We start from the raw sequence: 27954 nt of genomic DNA, 5'->3' as shown, positions 1-27954 counted from the left end.
GTAAGCTTTCTAAAGACAATTCAACAGATACAAGCAAACAATAACACACTTGAAAAACAAAATAGGTCGGTACAAAATGTAACAAATCTATACATTGTTTTACAAAAACAACTGGAGAAACTGAATAATAGTGTGGTTAATGTATCACTCGATGTTCAAACTTTGTCTCAAAGGTTAAATAAAAGTGAAATTTTAACAAAAACCATGCAAGATTTCAAAACAGATTTACTAAATTTAACTAATGAAATGTTAAAAAATAGCACAGTGATATTGGAACAACGTCAAAATATAAGCATTCAACAATTGTGGGAAAGCTACAAAAACCTGTCAGAGACACAGTCAAAGACACTAAAGGATTTCAAATCAGCTGTATCACTACTAAACAATACTGACATTGATATACATGCCCGTACGGAGAAGATGAACAACACCATTCAAAACCTGATTACTAAATCAGATCAAATTAGTTTTCTAGTCGGTAGAGTTCATGGATTTAACGGGAGCGAATACGTAAGTTAAATATAATTTGTACAGGATCAAAATCTGCTATATCCCGATTTGAAATTTTCCACTTCCGCCATAACATTTGGCAATGCTCCCAAGTAGTTAAAAGTTAAAGTTTTTACTTAGGCATAGTATGTTTTCGAATTAGCCTTACATTAATACCTTTCTTAGTTGCGTCAAAAGTAGAAAAACAAAAATGTTTTTAAATATTTTTAATATTCAGATAATATTCTGACAAATGTTAGCGGGTTATTATTTACTTTAAAAGAAAATTGCATAATCAATACATATTTTTAAAAATATGATTTAGTCAAATGTCTTTAAAATAATAACTTCACCACTTTTTACTTCTGCTGCTGCTGTATCAGAGCGCACATTTATAAAAATTATTTCCTTGTCTCGGCAATGTTTAGAAAGTAAACGATATATTAAATTGGCTATTTTTGTGAAATAGCTTTAACACATACTAACAATAGTTCTGCGAATATATTTATACTTATACATATTTAAACACGCATAAACATATATACGTATATGAATACATACATACATTTGTATGTATATATTCTTCGTAGGTGTGTGGTATGAGGCGATGATGTTGATGTAGTGAATACAATATAATTATTTATAAAGAAAAGAGAAATATTTAGCTGTCTGAATAGACGTATATATTTTAATTTCATTCCGTTTCAACTAATAATAATAAATAAAAATATTGGAAATGAATTTGATTCCAGTTAAAATGTGCCAACATGAACGATCGTGTTTTATCGGACATGACAGAGGCTGGAGTAGATGCCAAAAGAACATTGTGTGATACAAAGACTGACGGTGGTGGATGGATTATTATACAGGTTTATTTGTCATTTTTCTTAGCCATTCACCATTTTTCCGATATATTTTCTAATTGTTTAAATGTATTTATTCTATTGAAAACAGATGTATGATACACAATGATAGACACTTAGCAACATATTTAAAAAAAACGTAATAGTTGAACTAAATACTTAGTGTTTGTATAATATATTTTATCTATTTGAAATTACGATGACTCTAAAATGTTTTATCGGCATCAAAAGACATTAGCTCTAGTTGTTTTATAGTTCTGGTAAACTGCAGATTAATATTCTTATTGGTTTACCCGAAGTCAGGTGACCAGTCCACAACAGAATTGTTAATATATCTCATCGTTTTAGGGAGAAAAGCTGAATCTAATATTCTTGTTTATTTTGTTGATCTGAATAAAATTTAGGGTATTAGAATAAAATAGACAAAATCAGATTATGTGATAAACTAAAATAGTGTTTAGTGCATTTTTTAAGACTATGTATTTGTAAAATATCCTGTCTGTTGTATGTATAAAATTGGGCATTTATTTGGTTTCGAGTTTGAACAGAAGCAAACGTTAAAGTAAGAGTTTTATCTCGTGATAGTTGTAACACACAAAGTATTGGAAATATTTTAGAGAGTTAATGTGAAGAATATTAGGTCTTATAAAGTAACGACTGCATTGATTTTATGTAAATTGTTTGTTGTATGATATAACTAGAATCCTAATATATTTCAAAGATAATTAAGCCTTAGAATAAATCAAATCAACTCACTTAACCGTAGTTTTATCAATGCTATTATTTCGTAGAGAAGCGTTTTGATTATTTAAAACGTTTAAAAATTTCTAGTGCGTAATTTGAAGCATGATTAATCTTTGATATCAATTATATCAACTTGCTATGACTTTACTGTAGCGGTGCCATTTTTCTTACAGAGACGTATCAAAGGTGATGTGAACTTTACAAGAACTTGGAACGATTATAAAAATGGATTTGGTTCAACATCTGGAGACTTTTGGATCGGAAATGACGTCATTTCTCACTTGACAGATTCGGTAAGGAAATAACGGCTACTTAAAAAATATGCATGGAAACTGAATTTTGTACTGCACAATGTACATGGAATCACTTAATTTCTTATTCTTAAAAAAATCACTTTATTCGATAAATGTATACTCTAGCTTGTTAATTTACGTTATGTGATAACTTTTTCCCAAAACATGGGGTCGTTTCAACATCAATTTTTCAATTTGATCATAATTTTTTCTACGTGATTTTCAACAAAGTATCTACTTTAAAATTTAGTACTTGTGTTGGCGATTAAATACGTTGTAGTAACTAATATGACACGGGTAATTACGTATTAAACACGCTTTTTATTATAGTGATTTTTATATTTTACTATTATTATTATCTGATCTCTGAATTGTAGATGAGATACACTTATTTATTTTTAAATAACTCCTCTATAAAAAAGTTTTGATTTTTTCTTCATAGGTCAGGGAAAACCTGAGGAAAGAATATTACACATCTCGCCTTCCCACCCTCTTTAATTATCCTCAAGTCATATCCCCCTATCATTTTCTCAGATTAACTACCCCTGTAAATTACTCCCACTCAACAAACAAAACGCAATAGGACACTGACCCATTTTATTATTCAACGGACACCAGTACATAGAGAAATGTATAAAATGGTTAGCGATATGTAAAGCTTAGGGTTATGAATAGGAGATGGATAGGAATGGTAAAATGTTAAAATTTAAAGGAGAGGACAGTAATTACAGAACTATGGTAATACATTTTAGGGAAAAGGGTATTATTGACTACCAGTGAATAACTGATTAGGTAAGTGAAGGATATTGTACTACAATTGGCATTCATACGTTCGTTTAATCTAGATTTTTCTTGGAAGAAAATATATTGATGTGTTATTATCATTGCGGAACTATAAAAAAAAGGATCCCACGCAAAAGAGTTTTTGTAGCCTGCTTCAATTAATTTTAAATTATCTATTTCCTGAGTAATTTAGAAAATGTCAATGAGATGTGTAACTATTCTGAGATAACAAACCAGATACTATAATGTCAAAACTAATTTTGGACCTAACGTAATCGTGTTTTATAATTTTAAAACAATTACGGTAACATAACATGCCGTTTGGGGGGGGATATTTACAAGGTAGTTAGAGTGATGCATATGGTATAATAAATAAATAGATAAATAAGTAAATAAATACATAAAATACATTGGGTTTAAAGCATGTTGGTTTAAAAAAAGTGGTCAAAGGCTGGTTTAGAACATTTTACCCAAATGAGGGTGAAAATTATAACATATAGTAGAATAGTCGAAAATAAAGTATTTAAGTGGATTTCATCCCATTTTGTACAATAAACATCTAAGTATATAATTCTCTTCATACGGACCATTCGGGACAAGACGTAGACGCACGCCGAACACACCCTATCTCTCCATGCATACCCAACAGACCATGTCGCTACCACCCTCACCCTACCAGTCTGGTGATTTCTTTACAATCGTAGAGCCCGGTCGAATTATTTACGGCTATTAGGGGCAGATAATTTAGGATTTAAACTATGTAAAAATAAGGGGAAGTAATAATGAGCTCTGCTTGATCTTTTCAAATCAAAGCTGATGTTCTGGTGGGTGGGGGTATGGTGAGGTTGTTTGGGGAAGGGGTTGTGGGGTGGGGGGTTCCGAAAAGGTTAGTGAGTTAGTGATTGAGTGGGAGGGGATAAAGTGTGGTGCTTCAGTGTCGATGTGCATAGTCGTAGCCATGATTTTTTGACTGCTTAGTACCGACATGTTTTGGGTGGGTAGGCGTGAAGCTATAATAATGTGTGGGGATACGGTGGAGTTTTAAAGGTCAAAAATTGGATAACAGTGTTAATAGAGGTAAGCAAAACCATTTTAAGGGTGACTTTAAGGTGTTGTAATCAAGAAACTCGGAAGCTCGAGTTAAATATAAATTACCCAACCGTAAACCTTATACATTCGAGGTTGTAAACGGGTTTAGTATTAAGCCGCCCTAGAGGTTGTATACTGATCGAGAAAAACATGCGATGCTTTTTTAGACACGCTCTGCATTGCTACCATAATGTTAGCTACAACTTGACCTAGATGCATTGCTGAGGTGGAGATAGCAAAATAAAATTTAAGAATTGGACTATGAAGACATATGACAAATATGAGTGGAAGATTGTATTGAATCTGGCTAAAACTGTTAATGGGCAGTTAAAAAAGGGGGTAAATAGATGGATGGATAATATAAGAAACATGTGGAGATACGTAATGAATGCAAAGTCTTGAAATTTCTGCTATTAATTTAGCATACAATTGTTTACAGTTACTAATACATTCATGTTGATAATTTTATATAATCTTCATATCGAATAGACCATGCGTCTGGTGTACACATGTCACTGAAATGCACATTTAAATCATCAGTCTTGGCATTAAATATTTAAAATACATTTAAATGGACCTAGATTAAGTAAGGTGCTATTTTAATGGCGAATGCATAGTAATGTATTTCGTTGAGTTTTTAAATTTTACAACGATACAAACTAACGATACAAATACTATACATCTTCACTTTATATGACGAAGGTGCATTTACTGCACATGCAGTATGTTAATAGATGAATACATTAACATAGCGTGTTTTTATTTTTATCGGGAAAAACTAATGGTCTTGATCCGTTGATTTCTTAAGTGTTTATTAGAGAACCGATTTACAGATTAGTTAGATATTTTAGGAAGGGTAACACAGCTTATATAATAAAGATCGTGGTTATGTAACGAACTTTAAAGAATAGTGTAATGCAGTCAGCAGGATATTTTCCACCGGTCATTTCTTCCTCTACCGGTTTTATCAACAGTTTTATTCCACACCCTCCCGCCTGCCCTCACCTTAATTATATTAACCCCATTACACAACATACATATAGCGATACAAATAATATACGTTGTAAGATTTAGAATTAGGGCAATTGAGCTTATCAAAAGAAGGAAAAGTACATTAATATATATTGTAAGGGAGATGGCTTTATCACCTGCTAGCGTGTTACAACGGCAGGCAAAGTAAGGTGATTAATGAAAAGGAGGGAGTTCTAGAAAAGCCATACGTAAATTAAATATAAATAGTATTTCTTGTAAGGGAATATATTTTTAAGTTGCAATGTAAGCAGGCAATAAATAATGTAATATTTCCTTTCTCAACAGACGTCTTTTGTTTTAATGATGGGATAGATACTGGAACTATTATAATAAGTTTATTCGATATTTTCCTTTTACAAAGAAATTTTTCAAGCAGTGTGTGTATTGTTGTAATAATGTGTTTTGGAAAATTATGTATATTGTTTATAGATTTTCGTTCCTTTTTTTAATCAATATGTAGAATTATCATATAGTATAGAGGGATCAATACTTACAATATTTCAAACACAATGCAATATCTAAATATTTCTAATTTTTTGTCTAACACAGGGTTATAATGAACTCAGATTTGACATGAAGTATAAAGGTAGAGATTACTACGCCGTGTACAGAGGTTTTAAGGTAGAAAATGAAGCAGCAAAGTATAAGATGAGCTACACGTCATTCAGTGCTGGGAATTATGAAAGTTTCAGTCATCACAAAGGCAGGAAGTTTACAACCATTGACTCTGATAACGATGAGCGGTCAGGTCAAAACTGTGCTGTAGACATGAGAGGTGGTTGGTGGTATGGTCATTGTCACTTGGTTAACGTCAACGGTGAATGGGCGAGTCGTGTTGCTGATGAAGGAATTAATTGGTATGGCATTACAGGCTCGTATGACTCTCTAGACTTTGTTGAGATGAAACTTCGTCGAATGTAAACAACCCGAAAACAATGCTATGGTAAAATAATGGATATACAGTAATCAAATTATTTATATAATGTTCAGGAACATAAGCAACATTTCATATATTAAAATAGATAGATGTAAACATTTAACTAAGGCAATATTTTCTTGATGGTGAGTATACATAAGAAGTTTAAAATTAAGGAACATTAAACCAAACATTTTATTAAAAAAAAAAGATTTTAAAAACTACAACAGTTTGTTTTGCTATTATGGTGTAATAAAGCCATGTATACACTCATCTAGAATCGAAATTCCTCATAGATTGACTGTGTGTGTGTTAGCCATTAAAACAGGAAAAAAAACTGACTATGATGGTGTCATTTATTTCTTGCATATTCATAACTAGACTAGTAGTGTAGTTGTCATCTACCACTATATCTTTAATTAGCCATTCACTCGGATCGTGTGAAGTTCAACTCTAATAACGTGTTTTATGTTTGAGCAATTTTTTCAATAATTTTTTTTTCGCATAGTTTTTCAAAAATATATATGCCATCCAACATCACATAAAGTAGATACTAACTGTTAATTTAGGATCTGTAAAGATTTGTATTATAAATGTGTACATTATGCGGTCATACAGAAGAACAAAACTAGATTATTTAAGTAAATCCTTTGTTTAAGTAGTTAATGTTTTATCTAGTGTATCTCATATCGAGCATGTTTGTTTATTAAGACATCTCTACTATCACATATAAGTACGTATTAGTACAAAATAAAAGTTTAATTCTGAATATGTTTGTATAACTGAAATGGGAATATTCTTTTATTATCGTTTTCAAGGTATATAACCATTCTCTCACAAATCAAGTGGGTATTTTTTATTGTTATCTCCCGTGAACAATTTAGTGTCGTTTGTGTTCCATACCATAGGCTAGAGAAATTTCCAATTACCTAATTTTATAATTGTATTTGTTTAGTATATTCGCATGGACAAAATTAATGGAAAGCAATTACATGCATTCATATACATCTTTATTATAACGTCCACTTAATTTTTTTTACCAAGCCTCCCTTTGTGTAGATTAAGGAATTGTTTGGTTTATATATTTACAAATAATTCCGTTTAAACAACTTATGGTTAATGTGTTATTTCATTTGTTTTGTTTTTTTCGTTTATTTTTTGAACACATAATAAAATCTTCGGGATTATCAAACATATAATAACTGTCGTTATTTTTTAATGTGATGAAGGCAATAAGGACCGAGACTAATTGTAGTGTGTAAATGAGTCCACACAGCTACGATGGTACTTTACTCACGTAAATGAGTCCACACAGCTACGATGGTACTTTACTCACGTAAATGAGTCCACACAGCTACGATGGAACTTTACTCACGTAAATGAGTCCACACAGCTACGATGGTACTTTACTCACGTAAATGAGTCCACACAGCTACGATGGAATTTTACTCACGTAAATGAGTCCACACAGCTACGATGGTACTTTACTCACGTAAATGAGTCCACACAGCTACGATGGAACTTTACTCACGTAAATGAGTCCACACAGCTACGATGGTACTTTACTCACGTAAATGAGTCCACACAGCTACGATAGTACTTTACTCACGTTATGGAACGTACACATTGACCACGTTTTTCCTACTCATGTCGAGATTACAGAAACATGTTAACTCTATATAATTGTACTGATATTAGTTTGTGATCCTAGGATAAATCAATAACTTTATTAACTTAATGTTTCCATTTCTATCATTATTTCGTCATGCAAGATACAACTGCTGATGTGGTCTGTAAATCCTGTAAGCTTGTCAGTTCCTCTAACGTGAATGTTTTCAATACAGGTCAGACCTTCCGACACCAGACCACTGCTGACAAGATTTTACCTTAATGTTTTTTTTTTGGTATTAGCTCGACTATTAGCTTTCTTTTTTTTTCTCTGGTTCTAGCTAAAAGTTAATTTTAGCATCGTGCTTTATTACTTTTCAGAGTTCCCTTTAACAAGTTAAATGGTGTACAATGAGCTTAAAACGTTAATGCTCGTGTGTTAGAAATGAGAGATTAGCTTGCATTTTGAAGAAGTGTGTATGTGTGTGTTCCCAGAGTATTGCTGCCATCAAAGACATTTGTAGGCTGTCACGGTAGGGGGAGCGTGACTGGGTAAAATGGGATACGAAGGTTCTATTCGGCGTCAAACGTACAGAAAAGGGGAGGCTACTAAAGAAATATTTGTGGCACAGCCTAAATGTAAACCAATCAAGGCGATAGCTTTCTGGTCGAGATATGTCGAGTTTACCTGTTCTAGAAGTTGAGCGCTCGAGTAGAAATTGTACCGCTGGATATCCAGTGTTTTTCTAACTAATCTAAGATGGATTTAAAAATGGATTTATTAAACCTTACACATGAGAATATAAAATATTAAGCCCAAAACTTTGCTGAGATTTAAAACAAAAGTATGAAAAATCTGGAAGGAAAGAGCAAGTACAATTTGAAGCACACATAAAATCAATGAGGAATTTGATAATGAAAGCATTAGAGCTGAACTATTCAGAAACTTACAAGCTAATGGTATCGATGTTTTAGTAAATAAATTTGCTAGGAACTAAAATATCTATCCTAATCAAAAGAGACCAAGTATGTTTTAATTATTATCAAATGATATCGTCAAGATTCCACGAAAGGTAATTGAACTTTTAATTTTCACTGTTTTTTACTACACGCACGATTAAATGGAGAAAAAATTTGTATTAAAGAAAAATCCTTTAACATTTATACTAAACTGTTTTCAAGTAGGTGTGATATTGAAGGGGATATGACTGCGCCTAGAATTTGAACTTTTAATTTCCCCAGTTGTTGTTTTTTTAATTCACAAAAAATTACAAACACAATATCAACATACTGATAAAAAGGGAAAAAAGGAAATTTAAAATTGATTCAAATTATATCTATATGCCGATTTGCCGTCCCCCGTAGTGTTACATAAGTATATTCGAGAAAGTTTAGGGAAGATCACTCCCGCTTTATTTTTAGCGTATCACAATGTAAAGCTCTCGAATTTGTCTTAAAATATTCTGTAAACGAACATACGTATGTTTTTTTTTATATTTCCTTTTCGCCATGGCTATAATATAAATGATTGGAGCAAAATCTATAAAAGTAAAAGAAAGTTTTCTGTAAAGCAGAAAAAGCATGTGTTTATTAAAAACCTGTAGGTTGATTCTCCAAAAATATTGAATATCACATAACTTGTAATGCATAGGAGAAATACTATATAACTTTGTTTATGATGTAAAATATATTATATTCAACTTATCTGACTACATATAAAAGTTTTTCAATCAATAAAGCGTTCAGTAAATCATTCATTAAAACCTGACCCTAAAAACTTCATAAAAACGACTTAGAAACAAGTTTTCATGTACTAAAGAGCAAGAAAAACGTATGAATATATTATCAAAACCAAAGTCTGATTAAGCGTGTTAAAATCTGCTTATATTTGTATGAACCAACTAGAATATATTACATATTTACCAAAATAAAGTGCATTTCATTGTGTGTATATATTTATAATTAGTTGCATGTTTACTCTATCATTGTTATTATTAACTTATGTAGCATGTAATAGTAATCGTATAGTTTAAACTCTTACTTGGATATCAAAAGTTGGATGCTTTTTATGAACGAAAAATGGCATCCTCTGGCCGTTGACTATCTTTTATAATAGGTTTCTAGGAGACTGAGAAATTGAAACTGTATCAGAATTAACTGAAGAAAGATGGCGCTAGATGTGCCATGTATTAAGGATGAGACAAGACTAAGTTACAGTAATGGCGCTCGATTGTCGACCTGAAAGTGTACTGTGAAGGTTGAGGGAGACTTAGATACAGACAACAGAAAACTACTGACAAGAGCAGAGAAAGTTGCGAAATATTAGCTTTCTCTGGCGGCCCCATTTACCATGGGTATCGACGGTAAAGTGTGATGTTGATAAAAATCATGCAACATTATTTTTTTTTTAAACATTTTATTCTGTAAACCAAAACCCCAATTTGGCCGACTGAATTAACATATCGATTTCTCAAGTGTTTGGATTTTAATGTTTTAATTGCAAAAAAAAACACCTTGAAATTACTTATTAAAGGAAAAATCGAGATTAGTCAATATAAAATGTACGTGTTTATATTGATTATAAAATTCTGAATACATTTGGAAACTGCTGGATTTCTTTTTCTAATTTTAATATTTGTCTCAGTTTAGAACAAAGTACGAACAATACGATTTTTTGTTTTGTTTTAATATTTGTGCATTTTACAAGCTTTTATTTAACGTGCATACTATGTTTGTATGGGTCATAACGGGCGAGCCCCTGGGGACAGTTATTAGCTAATCCACCCACTTACTTATCATTTGGATCCGCCTATATTTGTCAAGCTTACATAAAAAGATATCAATGGTAGTGCGACACGTATCATTTATCTACCGCTTCAACCTTTGTGATACTTGCTCTAGTTCGAAATTTTCTCTCTGTAGAATTTTAATTAAGTACTCTGAAGTTTAATTAAATGTGTAGATTAATTGTAGAACGTTTTAAACAGTATTATAGCATATATTCCTTGTTACACAGAATATTTATTAAGTGTAATTTGCAAGTGACGAAGTGGACGGCCATTTTAGGTAGATTATTATGTGTCGTAGTGGACGGCCATTATAGCCAGGCTCACTGGTGACATAGCAGACGGCCGTCATTGCAAGTTTTAACAGTGACGTAGTAGACGGCCAAAATTTCTAATTTAAAACGTTCCGTAATGGACGGTCTTTGCAACTAAGTACAGTGTAATATTAGTGAACAGCCGTTATAGCTACTCCAAAAAGTGACGAAATGGACGGCCGTTATAGCTTTTCTAACAAGTTACAAAATGGACGGCTGTTATAGCTATTCTAACAAATGCCGTAATATATGACTAGTTTACAAAAAGCCGTAATGGACTGCCGTTACAACTAGGTTCACTGTAGGATTAGTGGACAGCTGTTATAGCTACTTTAACAAATGCCGTAAAACTATGACTCATATTTGCAGGTTATCAAGAAAATAAAGACCAACCCATCTAAGAATTAATTGCCTCAGTGTCGTCCAGATCTCCAAGGTTAGTATAGGTTAGGTCAGGGGTCGGCAACCTGCGGCTCGCGATCCGCATGCGGCTCTTTTGCTGTCAAGTTGCGGCTCTCCAGCTCCTTGCACAAATATTAATAGTTATATTATTTCATTTTCAAAGCTCATATAAAATATCATAATGTACAGAAAAACAACTTTGAACAGAATTAAAACAGTTATCAGAGAACATTGAGAATATGTACAGTAGAAAGTATACGGACAGCTGACAGCAGCTTGGGCACCAGGCCCAGCCCTACAGCCCAGTGGCAACAATCCCATGTTTGCTACTGCCCAAGAGCCGACTCTTTCGAATGTTTTTAAATGGGGAATGTTATTAACGCATTACTCTATCTGTCAGTATGCATTAATTTGACGTGAGTGACGTAGTTTTTATTTTTAGCTATTAGCTTCCTACTGTTGAGCCGGGTACTGGACGGTGGGGTACTAGTACCCTGTGTTCAGTGGGGGGGGGGGGAGATAAGCCCGGTGAGAGCCAAAGGACAGAAGCGACCGATACACTGTTATCAAACCGATATTCAAGCCAGTTAGTCGGCGTTTGCCGTGTTGAGGCCTGCCTGGCTAATGGCAGACACCTCCTGAGCCGGTGATATTCGTAAAGAAAGAAAAAAAAAAGTTAACAGCTTCTAAAGTGGATTGGGATAGTCCTATTTATAGATATATTATTTGATAACTGAGTTGATTATTCTGGCGAAACATGTGTATGTTTTTATAGGAATAAATATTATTTCATATTTAAAACAATTTATTTTAAATAACAAATCACATTTATTTACTTAGTCCTAATATATAATAAAATATTGAAATAAAAATGTGGCTCTTTAAAAACTGGGAAATTTTGAAAATTGTAACTTTTGGCTCTTCCGTCTCAAAAGGTTGCCGACCCCTGGGTTAGGTTTATACTAGTTTTTAGCAACTGTATCTTAGTTTACTAGCTTGTGTATTTTGTGTTTAGACTAGACTGTGTTAGGTGTAGATAGTGTATATACTATTAATTCTTTTAGTTTTAACGAGCCTTTGTTTCATTCAGTCTTGTTTTGTAACCCGTTTGTGGTTGTTTGTCTTATATGTTGCGCTACGCATCGGATCACCCAAAAGGCGTGTCCGTGTGTTCACAACAATCAGTGACTGGGAGCTACTAGTGGCGCTAGCTTTATCCCAACAAAAAAGCATCTGTAGACAGACAATAAACATGAAAGGTAGAAAGACACAAACTTCCTGTTTACATTGTCGACAAAATATATCAAATAAAATAACGTAAGACTTGACGTCACGATCGTTTTTCCATGAGATCGGTCATATTCTCTCCTGAAATAAAAAAAAATATCAACGATGTTACACTCGGCTTCTTATGTATTTTTGGCTCGTTTGGGCCAGGTGTAACAATTATCAATAAATACAATCCACAACGAGAATCTGTTTCACTGGTGCATAATTATCATCAATCACAAGAACACATGACAGGAATAAAAACGGACGAGTAGGTAGACGAGGTTGACGACACACTACATTGCTTTACACACTGCCTCGTTCACAGACTTTTCCATGCCTACACATTTTCGTCATAGACAATTCACGTCACACACGAACGATGTACAAGCACTCAGAGTTAACTGTAGAAACATCGTGGAAAGGTGACTAAATGTGAAAACTGGACGTGCATTTACTTTCTGTCAGTGTGTCAGGGAATAAGTGTAAAGTCTTGCTGCAGAGAAATGGAATAGTTGTTGCATCAGCAAGAAGTTGGCTTTACGGGGAAAAGATCGTGGAAAAAAACTGGTTTCAGAGAGAATAGATCGTACACCGTGCAAATGTGTTTTGCTAAACAAATGAGAATCGTCAGTAGATAGGAACGCCTTTAAATATAATATTATATAAATTTTGAAAAAGCTTGTAATAACATCCAGCATCTAATAACACAGAAGACATTCGAGTTATATGGCATGCTAGAAAGGGACGTGCAAGGACGGCGTGGTAAGCCTTGTATGCCTTCTACACCTACATCTACACGGGGCTGTGTGTGGGTTTATCGTAGCGTTCAGCAGTCCGGCGTGGTCAGCCGTATATGCCTTCTACACCTACATCTACACGGGGCTGTGGGCGTGCAAGGACAACGTGTGGTGCTCAAAGAATCTGCTTGGTAAGCTGCTTTTTGCTCTAACCAACACACGTGCTTAACGTGACCATTGTTATAAACAACCTGAGTGTATATTTTATCAATAGCACTAACAAGTACATGTGTACATGTCACGTGTTGTAAACTTTCACCTCCCAACACACCCAGGGAACCCACTAACGACCCAGTTTCTGGAAGTTGTTGCTCTGATTGCTGACGGCATATCTGTGGCCGCAGTGGTGTTTTCCTATTGCGTCCACGTCCGCAGGAACAGATTTCTCATCTACCAGAACTTGGCTCTCAGGCTTGCAGCAGTGGGAGGTAAGATTTGATGGGTGGAGGGGCAGTGTTTGAGTTAAGATGAAATGGGGGGGAAAGGGCAATGTATGAAGTAAGATTTGATGGGGGGGATGGGCAGTTTGTGAGGTAAGATATATGTCATGTCATGTTTGCCTGTCGTCCCTACTGGGACATAGGCCGCTGACAAGAGCTTTCCAGACGTCTCTGTCCAGGGCTAGTCTCTCCAACTGTCCCCAGGTGTATCCAATCTTCTTGGTGTCTTCTTCCAGGTCACGTCTCCAGGTCTTTCTTGGTCTGCCTCTCTTCCTCCTGCCTTGTGGATTCCAGGTGAGGGCTTGTCTTGTTATGCTGGATACAGGCTTCCTGAGTGTGTGGCCAATCCATTTCCATTTTCTCGCTTATTTAACTCGCTTCCTCGTACTTCCTCGTAGTGCTTCGGCCTTCAAGGTGTGTGAAATTTCGACCACTTCTAACGGACCAATTAAAAAAAGAAACTTCACACGTAGATCAATATCTGATAACAATTCATTCTAAGATAGTGATTAATATATAACAATGTTATATATAATATATAACAATGTTCAATACAAGTACGTTTTCCATAGCCTTCACACAAAGCTACACAGTCCTTATCTACACACGGTGGCTTGTAATAACAATAACTTTATCAGTGGAGAATAAGTGCCGTGGCACAATAGTATAGTTGATTATATTTTGCTAAGCGCCGTAACATCAACTATAACATGTACATCCGTAGAGGGGAGAAGGTAAAGTTACTGGACTAGTGTCCCTATCGTGCTGGTCACTTGACTTAGGTTGCGCCCCTTTGACCGCAGTCCCAGGTCGAGGCCTGGTCAGCGTTACGATACCGCTGGACTCCAGTTCTATATGTGTACCGTTACCTGATGGGGGTAGCATAAAGCCGGGAGAGGAGGAGACATCATGGTATTAAGAGTCTATAATAACAATTTTCACGATATATAATTAATAAAAGATCACATCAAATACAATATATATAATTAATTTATATATATATATATATATATATATATATATATATATATATATATATATATATATATATATATATATATATATACATATATACATATATACATACATATATACATATATACATATATACATATTTATATATACATATATACATATATATATATATATATATATATATATATATATATATATATATATATATATATATATATTGCATCTCCATTATCAAATTATAATAAAAAAAATAAAAATCATTATGAAACATACAAAGTGTTTGTTATAAATTAGATTTTTATTTCTTGACTGAAATAGACCTGTTCAGTAGTTGTCTCTATGAAGGTAGATAACTTCTCATCGCCAGTGGATAATTTGAGCTGTAGCCTCCGTTTATGTGATGCTAAACTCCAATGAGTAAAATTTTACAATTCGCCATTTGTTATACATGTCATTGCGACACGGTGACTACCAAGAGCATATGATGTCAGTGATCGAGCTGGGGTTGAGGGAGGGCGGTACCCACAAAGGGCGCTGGCCTTAATGTTTGGGCTTTAAAAAAGTAGGAACAAATTTAAAACAAATTACAACCTTTAGTATTGAATGATGCATGGTAAAAGTTAAGAAAATATACGGATACCAGGCTTTATTCGCTGATTTAACTTTAAATTAATCTCCCTTGATTATGTAATAGTACAATAATACGCTTTCCAGTCAGTGACTGGTAAAAACCGCTCGCAGTGTTTACAAAGATTAAAGGGGGTGGGGGGGGGTGGGGGTTGGAGTGGGGGCGTACATTAACGCATAATGTACGAGCTCTCCTTCCAGTGTTATTGAGAAATGGCTATAGTCTTTGTTGTTTACAAATTAATTTCTCTCATCTTCAGCGTGAGAGATAAATTACTTTTGTGGGTCTATTGTATGTTAGAGAAATAAATGTCAGAGATTCTTGTATCGCTATCGGACTAATTACCATAGGGTCGGTGTCGTTAGAGTGTCCAGTTGAAACGTTAAGAAAACTATAACTGCACTTCATAGATTTAAAATTACATATTACGATTTTTAGTATACAATTGTACCTAAAAGAGTTCAGTTATTGATTGCTGGTTACGTAAAAGTCTTCAGATACTACATTTTTTTTAATGAACTGAAAACAGAAAATATAAAAACTTGCATTCCTTAAAAAAAAAAAACGTAGGTCGCAATAATATGTAAGAGATCTCATGAGCTACCAAAGTTTTTTTTTAAGAAAAACAAGTTTGTTTAATTACACGATTTTATTTATTTTGCAACGTCCGTTTGTTTACTTGTTTGTTTGTGTTAGGATTTGTAGCAAATTGTGTATCTCAAATGTTAGCAACTTCTAATGCAACGATTTCGTTAAAACATTCCATAAACGTTCTTCTGGAAATAATGGTTTAGTAATTAAAAATTAATTTAACAAAAGTGGATATACTTGCTAGACCTGGTCGCCTTATCACAGTGGTTATGTATGTAATAATGTTTTATTATAATCATCTGAAAACAGCGTTTCCTACTGGTATCGTGTTAAATGAAAGAAATAAAAAAGCCTGAGCATTAAAATAAGATATGTATATCTACATTCTACATTCTACACCCATAGCCTAGTCCTTGAGATATTTACTATTTACTCTCACATGAGAAGCTCAGGGTTGACTTAAAAACACGTATTAGTGCCTCCTACACTTACATCTTTAAAGTAGACCAAGGAACGACTTGCGCGTACATAATTGTGCTATGACGCGTGAGTTAATCACTATACGCTCAATTAAACCATCTAGACAGGTGGGGACGTACACAACTTCATAAATCTACAATAATATCAATGTCAACAGTTTTTTTTCTGTCGTCAATGGTACATAGGCCTACTATATTTCTCAATTTATGTTCAAACCATGCAATTTGTATATCTTCTATTATTCGACTACAACCAATGTGTATAGGAATGAAAGTACTGAGCGTTGGTCTTTGACTAATTAATTATTTTTTGTGTGTAAGGATAAGATAATGTGAAAAAATTGCATGCATGTTCCTTAACGTTAAAAAGACTTTCTTCATACTGTAAATTATGCAATAATTGTTTAAATACCATTACATATTTAATATGTCTTTTAAAAAAATTCAATATTTTCTAGAATATTTGTAAAATCATTATTCACACCGCGAGAAAAGTATGACGAAAACAGAACTTTACTGCGGGGTCAAAGGTGCAGCTGATATAATCACATGTTTATTTTTGTTTCGTAATATGCCAGCACTCTGGTCGTTTAAGTAGACAGCTGACCTCTTATCTCGATGCTTGAGTTGTTTTCGGTCACTGCATGTAACGTGATACTGGTGGGAAGCTAAGTTACCACACCCACGCTAATTACTTACGTATAATTTGTTTACTCCATTCATGCAATTCAGGGATTCTCAATATGATGATAAAAAGTTTTCTTTTTTTTTAAAATAATTTTTACAAATATCAATTGATTTGAAAAAAAAAACGTGATTAACCTTAAATAAAATTCATATTGGTTAGTTATATTATGAACTTTCTGCTCGACCATTTTTAAAATTGTTCATCAAGTTTGTCTAAGCCGTCACATGAGTCTTTTGAATTAGCCTTCTGATTTACTAACCTATATTAACTGACGTTGGACGTATTAATCAATAATTTATTTAAGTCTAGAGGTGTTGTTAGTAAAATATATAGTCATTAGACGAGACACAAAATGTATTAGAATGTCTTTCTATAAGTCATTCTGGCCAATATATTAATATTTGATACATCAACTATGAGACGATCGAATTTATTCTGTCAATCTTTGATCTCAAGTGACGGCTAGTTAAATTTCTAACCACTAGATACATTTAGATATGTACTTGTGAAAATCAAATTCAACGTTTTGTTTGATTTGCTGTTGTAACTAATTAACTACTACTATTTTTAAGAGGTGGCTTCTTCAAACTATTATAAAATAGACAAACAAGAAGCTCTTCAATTTATATGAAAAGTTAAATTAAAAAACAAAGGAGTAAGTTAAAAGTATTAATTTGTGCATTATAAAACGCCGACTTTATATTTGTAAGCATAAAATAAAATCGTTTCTAAAAACCAAAATGAATGATTTATAATTCATTGTAAAAATACGAGGTCGGCGCTACTACATATGTAGTTATAAAAGATTATTTGAGATCCGCAACGTGAAACGTTTTAGCGGTGTAATTGTTTTTGGCATAATTTCTAAGGAAGAAAACGTCTAAGTGTCTTATCAACATATCTTTGACATCTGAAACATAATTTTGTACTATAAATAGACGGCGATTTCCTCACAAGTAAACAGAAGCAGCGGTTTAGAGAAGTCTCCAGTTCGTGTGATACAGAACTACACAACTCTACAATGTCTGCTGTTTTAGTGACGGCTCTGTTGGTTGTAAATATCATGTTTACCTGTGGTGAGTACATTTGTATATACCTGCAACACAAATTAGATGGCGAATGATGCATTTGATAATTTGTATATTTTTAGGTAACAATTGTTTTAGTTTTTAAAGCATGGACAAAATGATTAACTAAGTCTTCATTACTGTTCCATAGCTTGAGTTAGATTACAACCTCATGGAACCAATCTCAAAATTTTTAGTCACCTGAATTCAATCTCGCCCAAAAACTAAAATGTATAATCGGTCTAAATATTCTGATTAAAAAAAAATTAGTTGCTTTAAGCAAGAAGGTTTTTTTTTAATATATGAGTAACAAACCTTACTGTTCTTTCAAAAAAGATGTTTTGTTATCTTTTTCGATCAATCAATATATTCCGATTGTTTTTAATTGTACTTTTCGACGTCATTGCCTCAAACACACGTCATTATTATATGTTTTGGGTCATATGGTTTATTCATTTATTTGTACTTTTAATTACTTTGCGACATTATTGCCCGCAACACACTTCATTATTGTCTGTTTTATGTTCTGGGTCATTTTATTTGTTCACCCGAAAATCATCAAGCTTCTCTTATCTGGATACGATTCGCTAGAATTTGCCCATCCAATAGAAATTTGTAAGGTAGCAGTTGATGGGTTTTGTAGATGTTTATTTTCCCTACGATGCGTTGCGGTTTCTAGCTACTGTTCATCATTTGACCAGTCACCGAAATCGGAACTATTGGAGTTGCAATCTTACCCGTTTTTTTCAAATTACGCCGTTACCATTGCCGACGTCAATTCTGTACTAGCTTATTACAAAGTATTTCAATTTTAATTCAATTTCTATTAAACAGAAAAAAGTGATATATTTATGACTTTTGAGGCCTGCCGTTTGTTTCGCGTTTGAGATATTTCATTTAAAAATTATAATACACAATTATTTTTTTTAATTGAATTTTTTTGTATACTACTAGCGAACGTTTATACGTAGTTATGTATTAAGTTTTGTTCTATGTAATTTGAGAAGTAGTGTGTTTAAACACACGTGGATAAATAGGCCTACGTGTTTTCAGTTACTGACTTTGTCCTAATAGCTTAAATCAACTAATAAATATTTAATAATAATTTACCAAGATTACAATAATAAAACTTAATGTATAAATTACCATTTTCACGTTTGTAACATTAATTTTTGTTGCAATTAATACATAGATTTCTTTCAAAAGAATATTTTACGCAAGAATTGAATAGATGTAACTATTCGGAAGTTGTTATGCGTGAAGTGTATTAAAAGAAATTTATTTCATAAATAATTTAATTTCTCCGATTTCTGTGTTTTATTTTATTATTCCATAATAATTTACCACGGATTATAATGCTACAGCTAATTGTATACGATACCATTTTTGTGAAGTTAATTTTTCTTGCAATTATTAAATATACGTCTGTCGGATATTTTACTATGAAGGAATTGCAATAGATGTTATGCAGTAAATGTATTAAATGAAAATCATTTCTTAAATAATTTAATTTGACCAATTTCAGTGATTTATTTCATTACATTCCAGGACTTGACATTTCACTACAAAGAGAATATTATATGGAGGGTAAAGTTTTATTTTGTGGCAAGTTACATTGTGTGGAGAACACAAGAGAAGATAATGACATCTCAGCTTTTGTCAACATGTCAGTCTATAAGATCAGTGAATTAGACCGGAAGATTATGTTGGCGTCTGTATCAGAATCAGATTCAAGAGCTCGAGATTATAAAGTAGCTGGATCAAAAGTTGATGGAAAGTTTTCAAAAGTGTTTGGAGAATTGATCGTATCATTTACAAAACCTTCCGATTGTTTTAGTACAGTGTTTGGATGTGATGTGTATTACACAAATAGAAGGGGTCTCACTGAGATGAAAGAAAATAAAACCAAACCTGTTGACCAAGACAATAGTAAGCCGCTGATGTTGATGACCTTAGAGGCTAAAACTCCAGAGTTTGATAAAACAATTGATAGAATGTCAGAGTTTTTAAAAACTTTTAAAGATTCTTATATGTTAAACAGAGCTGACTTGAAGATGAATTTACAGGTTTTAACAAATGACAAACGTTCTAACCTTAGTTATCATACAGCAGAATTAACAAAGGAGAAGAGTGATGAAACTTTAGTTAACCTAACCAATGCCATGGAAAGTAGATTAAATAGCTTATTATCAGCCCAAGGGTCTACAATTCAGAGACTTGAAAATCAAATGAACAACGTTGTTAACAGATTGAACACCGTAGATAACACAAATCAAGAGTTCACGCATTTTAAATACAACTTAACTGAAAAATTACTAAAATCAACTCAACAGATAGAAGCAAACGATAAAACACTTCAAATACACAATATGTCAGTACAAAACGTATCAAGCCTATACAATATTTTACACAAACAACTGGAGAGACTGAACTACAGTTTGGTTAATGTATCATTTGATATACAGAGTTTGTCGCAAAGGTCAAATCAAAGTGAAATTCTAACTAAAACCATGAAAGATTTAAAAAAAGATTTACTAAATATAACTAACGAAATGTTTAAAAATAGCACAGCTATATTGGAACAACGTCTAAATCTAAGATTTCAACAACTGGGTGAAAGCAACAAATTACTGGCAGAGACACACTCAAAGACAATGAAGGATTTTAAAACAGCTGTATCACTACTAAATAATACTGCCATCGATATACACGCCAGTATGGAAGAGATGAACAGCACCATTCAAAACCTGTTTACTAAATCTGATCAAATTGGTGTCCAAGTCAAAAGATTACATGGAATTATTGGCCCTGTGCTCAAGGGTGAACACGTAAGTTTTATATAATTTGTTTATCATCTTACTCTGCTTACTCCCAATTTGGCATTTTTCAGTTCAGCCATTACATATGACAATGCTCCCAAGAAGTTTAAATTTAAAGTTTTTCACGCAGGCATGGCATGTTTTCGAATTAGAATTTGTTTATCATATTACTTCGCTTACTCCCAATTTGGCATTTTCCAGTATTTTACGCAGGAATGGCATGTTTTCGAATTAGACTTACATCAATACAATGCTTAGTTGCGTCAAATGTAAAAATAACTAAAATGTTTGTTATTAAATTTATTTATTTTTTATGTATTCAGATAATATTCTGACAAATGTTAGCTGGTGATTTTTAAAAAAAGAAGATTGCAAAATCAATAACTGTTTATAAAACTTGGATTTAGTAGAATGTCTTTAAAATACGTAACATCACCACTTTTCACTAAAGCTGAAGCTGTGCCAGGAGCGCACATTTTTATAAAGTAGTTCAAATGTCTCGACAATGTTTAGTAAAATAAACGAGATATTAAATTGAGTCTCTTTGGCAAACATTTTTAACACGTACTTACATATATTCTGTGAAAATTTGTATACTTATTCATGCATAAACACGCAAAACATATCTATATGTATATATGTATACTCATATGCATGTGTATGTATATATTCTTCGTGGTTGTGTAGGTATCTAGTGCTTTGCTAGGTAATAATATACAGTAGATAATACAATATTATTATTTATAAAGAAAAGTAGTGAAAACTGTTTGAATAAATACATTTGTTTTCAATTAATTTCGTTTCAACTAATAATAAATACAAATATGCAACTTTTTCTCCAGTTAAAATGTACCAAAATGAACGATCTTATTTTAGTGGACATGACGTTTACTGGAGTAGATGTTAACAGAACATTGTGTGATACCAAGACTGACGGTGGAGGATGGATTATTATACAGGTTTTGTTTTGTTTTTTTTGTCATTTAAAACATTCTTAGACATGTACCAATTTAGCTTTTTTCCTACATTTTTTTCTAACAGTTTTGTTGTATTTATACAATTGTAAACACATGATAGACAACGATAATGTTGAGAGTAAATTAATTTTGAAGATTGTTCTCGGATAAAAATATGTTTGTGTTGTATGTATACAATTTGGGATTTACTTATAAATCAAATCAACTCACGTATGTTTACCACTGCCGTTATTTTATACATAAACTTTTTTTATTTCTTAAATATTTTGATTTATATTAACATAATTATTCTTTGGAATCAATCAAATCAAATTGCTTAAAACTATATTTTAGCATTGTCGTTACTTGTTACAGAGACGTATCAAAGGTGATGTGAACTTTACAAGAACTTGGAACGATTATAAAAACGGCTTTGGCTCAACTTCTGGAGACTTTTGGATCGGAAATGATGTAATTTCCAGCTTGACATCTTTGGTAAGAAAAGAATGGAAGTTTGAAATCAATGCATAGAAACTGAATTTTGAACTTAAACATTACGCAGGTACACAGAATAATGTGTTTTATGGGACTATTAATTTGATTGTACCATACACACACTGCTCAATGTAATTGCTATCACTTAATTTGTAATTGTAAAACCCAAACCAATTTATTCAGTAAATGTGTACACAAGCTTGATAGTTTAGGTTATATGATGACTGTTTCACAAAACATAAGGGCGGTTCAACATCAATTTCTCAGTTTGATCATAGTTTCTTCTACGTCATTTTTAAGATAAATTTATACAATGGTTAGCGATAGGTAATGGGTAGGGTTATGAATAGAAGATAGATAGAAATGGTAATATGTTAAAATTTGAAGGAGAGGACATGAATTAAAGAACTAGGGCAATACATTTAGAGGAGAGGGTATTATTGAATAGCAGTGATTAACTGATTAGGAATGTGAAGGATAGTGTACTACAATTGGCATTCATACGTTCGTTTAATCTAGATAATTTCTCATAAGAAAATATATTGATGTGTTACTATCAGTGGGGGGGGGGGGACTAGAAAAAAAAGGCTCACACGGAACTTTTTTTTAGCCAGTTTCAATCAATTTTGAATTATCTATTTCCTGAGAAAAGTAATCAATTTCATTGCGATGTATAACCACCATAAGATAAAAAAAAACAGACAATATTATGTCCATACTTATTTCAGGTCAGAAGTAATCTTGTTTTATAATTTTGAAGCAAATACAGTAACTTCACACATCATTTGGGTGGATATTTAAAAGGTAGTTAAAAGCGCTGTAAAGAGTTTAATAAATAAATAGATAAATAAGTTAATAAACATATAAAATGCATTGGGCGTAAAACATGTTGGTTCAAAAAGGCTGGTATAGAACATTTTACCAATACACGAGGGTGAAAAGTTATAACAAATTGTGGAATAGTCGAAAACAAAATTGGTTTATGTGGATTTTATCCTATTTTGTACAATCAAAATAGTAAATACAAGAGAAGAAAAACAAGATACAAACGAATCGAAGCTGATGGGGTGAGTGAGATTGTTGGAGTAGGTAAAAGAATCATGGGGGTATCCGGGTCATGTGAGTAGAGGGGGGCGGATCGCGGTGGCTGACGAAGCGTAAAGAAAGTGAATGCGTGGGTTTAATGCGAGCCAGGCGTTTGGGTTTGTTCAACGTTTAAATTTGTAACAAGGTTAAAAATAAAACAATGGCTGGTTGAAAAATATACAGTTCGCATGGTGTGGGTTTTCACCATATGTAAAAGTATAGTAAAATAGCCAACACACATAGTTGTTTTACATAAATTTCGTCACATAGTAGATACAATAGTAGATACAAGAGAAAACGAAAACAACACAAACAAATCAAAGCTGATGTTGGGGTGGGTGGGGGCGTGGTAAGATCGTTGGGGGGGGGGGGGAAGGGGTAACCGAACAGGTTGTTGTGTTAGCGATTGAGCGGGAGGGGGTAAAGTGTGGTGCTTCAGGGTCGATGTGCATAGTCGTAGCTAAGATTATTTGACTGCTTAGTGTCGACATGTTTTGGGTGGGTAGGTGTGAAGCTATAATAATGTGTGGGGATACAGTGGAGTTTTTAAAAATTGGTTTTTCAGTGTTCTCATGAAAGAATTTGAATAGTTTCGTACATGTAAATAAAGGTAAACAAAACCATTTTAAGGATGACTTTCAGGAAATTCAACTCCATGTGAAAAGAGGTGGGGACTAGGAGGGGGGATAGACGGATGGGGTCATGGGGTCATGTAGGCTGTGGACCAATGGACAGTAGATATAAATTACTATTAAATTAGTGTTAAAACATCATTACAATGTTTGTTTGAATGTTATGTAAATAAAACCGATTAAAAAAGGATTGGGCACGAGGGTTGTAGGGGTGGTGTCATGGGGCCAAAACATCAGAAAGGTGAGGGATTTTTGAGATACCAGAGGCGGTGATGCGTATCTAAGGTGTTGTAATCAAGAAACTCGGAAGCTGAGAGTTAAATATAAATCGATTGGACAGTGGGTCTGGTGTACACATGTCACTGAAATGCACATTTAAATCATCAGCCATGGCATTGAATATTTAAAATACATTTAAATAGACCTAGATTAAGTAACTTGATATTTTAATGGCGAAGCATCCTAATGTATTTCGTTGAGTTTGTAAATTTTACAAAACAATAGCTAACTAACGAAACAAATACTATACATCTTAACTTTATATGACGAAGGTGCATTTACTGCACATGCAGTATATTAATAGGTGAACAAATTAACATAGCGTGTTTTTATTGTTATCGGGAAAAAAGCTAAGTGTCTTGATCCGTTGATTTCAGAAGTGTTTATTTGATAAACGATATAAAGATTACTTAGATATTTTAGGAAGGTTAACATATATTATAAAATAAAGATAGTGGTTATGTATCGAACCTTAAAGAATAGTGTAATGCAGTCAGCAGGATATTTACCATTGTCATTTCTTCCTCTACCGGTTTTATAAACAGGTTTATTCCACACCCTCCCGCCTGTACTCACCTGATTTATATTAACCCCATTACACAACATACCTATAGAGATACAAACAAGATACGTTGTAAGATTTAGATTTAGGACTATTGAGCTTATCAAAAGAAGGAAAAGTACATAAGTAATATATATTGTAAGGGAGATGGGTCTACTAACTGCGAGCGTGTTACAACGGCAGGCAATGTATGGAGATTAATGAAAAGGAGGGATTTCTAGAAAAGCCATAAGTACATTGAATATAAATAGTATTTCTTGTAAGGGAATATATTTTTAAGTTGCAATGTAATCAGGCAATAGATAATGTAATATTTCCATTCTCAATAGACGTCTTTTGTTTTAATGATGGGATAGATACAGGAACTATTAAAATAAGTTTATTCAATAATTTCTTTTTACAAAGAAAGTTTTCAAGAAGTGTGTGTATTATTGTAATAATGTGTTTTGGAAAATTGTTCATATTGTTTATAGATTTTCGTTACGTTTTTTAATCAATATGTATAATTATCATATAGTATAGAGGGATTAATACTTACAATATTTCAAACACAATGCAATATCTAAATATTTCTAATTTTTTGTTTAATACAGGGTTATAATGAACTCAGATTTGACATGAAGTATAAAGGTAAAGACTACTACGCTGTGTACAGAGGTTTTAAGGTACAAAATGAAGCAGCAAAGTATAGGATGAACTACCCGTCATTCAGTGGTGGGAATGTTGAAGACAAGTTTAGTTATCACAACGGCATGAAGTTTACAACCATTGACTCTGATAACGATGAGTGGTCAGGAAGAAACTGTGCTGTAGACGACAGTGGAGGTGGTTGGTGGTATAGGTTTTGTCACTGGGTTAACGTCAACGGTGAATGGGCGAGTCGTGTTCGTGAGAGAGGAATTAATTGGTATACAATTACAGGCTTTACTGACTCTCTAGACTTTGTTGAGATGAAACTTCGTCGATTGTAAACAACCCGAAAACAATGCTATGGTAAAATAATGGATATACAGTAATCAAATTATTTATATAATCTTCAGGAACATAAACATTTCATATATTAAAATACATAGATGTAAACATTTAAATATGGCCATATTTTCTTGATGGTGATTATACATAAGTAGTTTAAAATTAACGAACATTAAACCAAACATTCTTTTAAAAAATGGTTTTAAAAACTACAACAGAGTTTGTTTTGCTATTATGATGTAATAAAGCCATGTATACACTCACCTATAATTGAAATTCCTCATAGATTGACTGTGTGTGTGTTAGCCATTAAAACAGGGAAAAAAAACTGACATATTCATAACTAGACTAGTAATGTAGTTGTCATCTACCACTATATCTTTAATTAGACATTCACTCGGATCGTGTGTAGTTCAACTCTAATAACGTGTGTAATGTTTGCGCAATTTTTTCAATTATATTTTTTCGCATGGTTTTTCGAAAGATATATATGCCATCTAAAATCACATAAAGTAGATAGTAACTTGTAATTTGGGATCTGTAAAGCTTTGTATTATAAATGTGAACATTAAGCGGTCATATAGTAGAATAAAAATAGATTATTTAAGTTAATCATAGGTTTAAGTAGTTAATATTGGTTCCATGACAAATGATCTCAGGACAAATGATCGCAGACAAAATATCTCAGACAAAATATCTCACGGACAAATGATCTCAGGACAAATGATCTCAAGATAAATGATCCCAAGGACAATTGATCTCACGGACAAAAGATACCAGGACAAAATATATCAGGACAAATATACCATGGACAAATGATCTCAGACAAAATATCTCAGAAAAATATCTCACAGCATAATTTTAATAGTGTGTATGATGATTTTTGTTGACTTGAACTGTTTATTGACTGTCAATATGGTTTTGTTTACTTTTTTACGCATTATAATTGTGAATAAAGAGAATTTGTTAAACTTAACAAAGCTTCAAAAATGTATTAAACTATTAAACTTAATATTTCTAATAGCATTTGATTTGAAAAAGTTAAAATTAAAACAAACTTACTCCTGAAAGGTATAATAAATGATATTGTATTAAAAAATAAAGTAACCGTAGCTATACAAAATTTATGTTAAAAACACTCGAAAAATTTTCGAAAATGTAAATGGGTCTTTAGGTTCGTAAAGTAAAACTATTGTTTTTATTGCATCATCAACACAAACGAAGCACTTACGTTTCTTTGCTGGCAGGTACATCGTTATGATTACACCTCTCCAATACAATGTGATAATGTATTGTGTGAACTCTTGCTCGACATGTTCTAACTTCACATTTCCAAATCACTTTGCCTGCTGCTCCACTTATGGCTTTTTAAAACATAAATCACCAGAAACTGATGGCCTATAACCTTTCTGCGAGGTAACGAAAGAGGCCATAGCTGATTAATCACAACTAATACTTCTTTGTTTGCATGCACACTCCGACAAACTTAGCTCCGCGATGACCGCTGTCGTTTAAATAAGCATTTGTCACCTTATCACTAAAGTGTGACCGACGCATAACTATTGACTTTAGATGTTAGTTGTATTGTCAATGGAGGGTGGATGTCTTTCCCTTATGGCATGTCTCTGCCATCAAAGCGGGCTGCCACCTTGACACGAAGGTGTGTCTTTATTGTTATTTCATTCCCTTTGATCTAGTTTCGTCCACCTGACAGTCAATAAAATGACAGTCAATAAAAAAAAATGTTCAGATCAATTAAAATCACCAAATACACTATTAAAATTTAGGTTTGAGATATTTTGTCTGAGATATTTTGTCTGAGATCAATTGTCCATGGTATCATTTGTCCTGATATATTTTGTCCTGGTATCTTTTGTCCGTGAGATCATTTGTCCTG

At 33.0% G+C, this 27954-nt stretch overlaps 1 protein-coding gene across 2 annotated transcripts; it reads left to right on the top strand.

The window, feature by feature from the left end:
• LOC131955230 (ficolin-2-like) lies at positions 1-26507 on the top strand. Of its 2 annotated transcripts, none has more exons than XM_059319252.1 (4): positions 1-510; positions 1242-1358; positions 2270-2389; positions 25679-26507. In XM_059319252.1, the coding sequence occupies exons 1-4, from the start codon at positions 205-207 to the stop codon at positions 26054-26056; spliced, it is 921 nt and encodes a 306-aa protein (XP_059175235.1). In that variant the 5' UTR covers positions 1-204; the 3' UTR covers positions 26057-26507. The 2 variants fall into 2 exon arrangements, with proteins under 2 accessions (XP_059175235.1, XP_059175236.1); XM_059319253.1 differs by lacking the exons at positions 1-510; positions 1242-1358; positions 2270-2389 and adding exons at positions 20938-21084; positions 21918-22034; positions 22407-22526.
• Positions 26508-27954: the final 1447 nt, after the last annotated feature.

This window comes from Physella acuta, unplaced genomic scaffold (assembly GCF_028476545.2).
Source record: "Physella acuta isolate Inbredline_101_S28 unplaced genomic scaffold, ASM2847654v3 ptg001058l, whole genome shotgun sequence".
NCBI classification, from domain to species: domain Eukaryota; kingdom Metazoa; phylum Mollusca; class Gastropoda; family Physidae; genus Physella; species Physella acuta.
This window is presented reverse-complemented; position numbering and strand designations above follow the sequence as displayed.

Bases quoted from the DNA above. Each gene is read 5' to 3' on its own strand.
- LOC131955230 (XM_059319252.1), top strand. From the start codon at position 205: ATGCAAGATTTCAAAACAGATTTACTAAATTTAACTAATGAAATGTTA. The intron at 511-1,241 runs GTAAGTTAAATA...ATTTGATTCCAG, and splicing joins GATTTAACGGGAGCGAATAC to TTAAAATGTGCCAACATGAA. The intron at 1,359-2,269 runs GTTTATTTGTCA...TTTTTCTTACAG, and splicing joins GTGGATGGATTATTATACAG to AGACGTATCAAAGGTGATGT.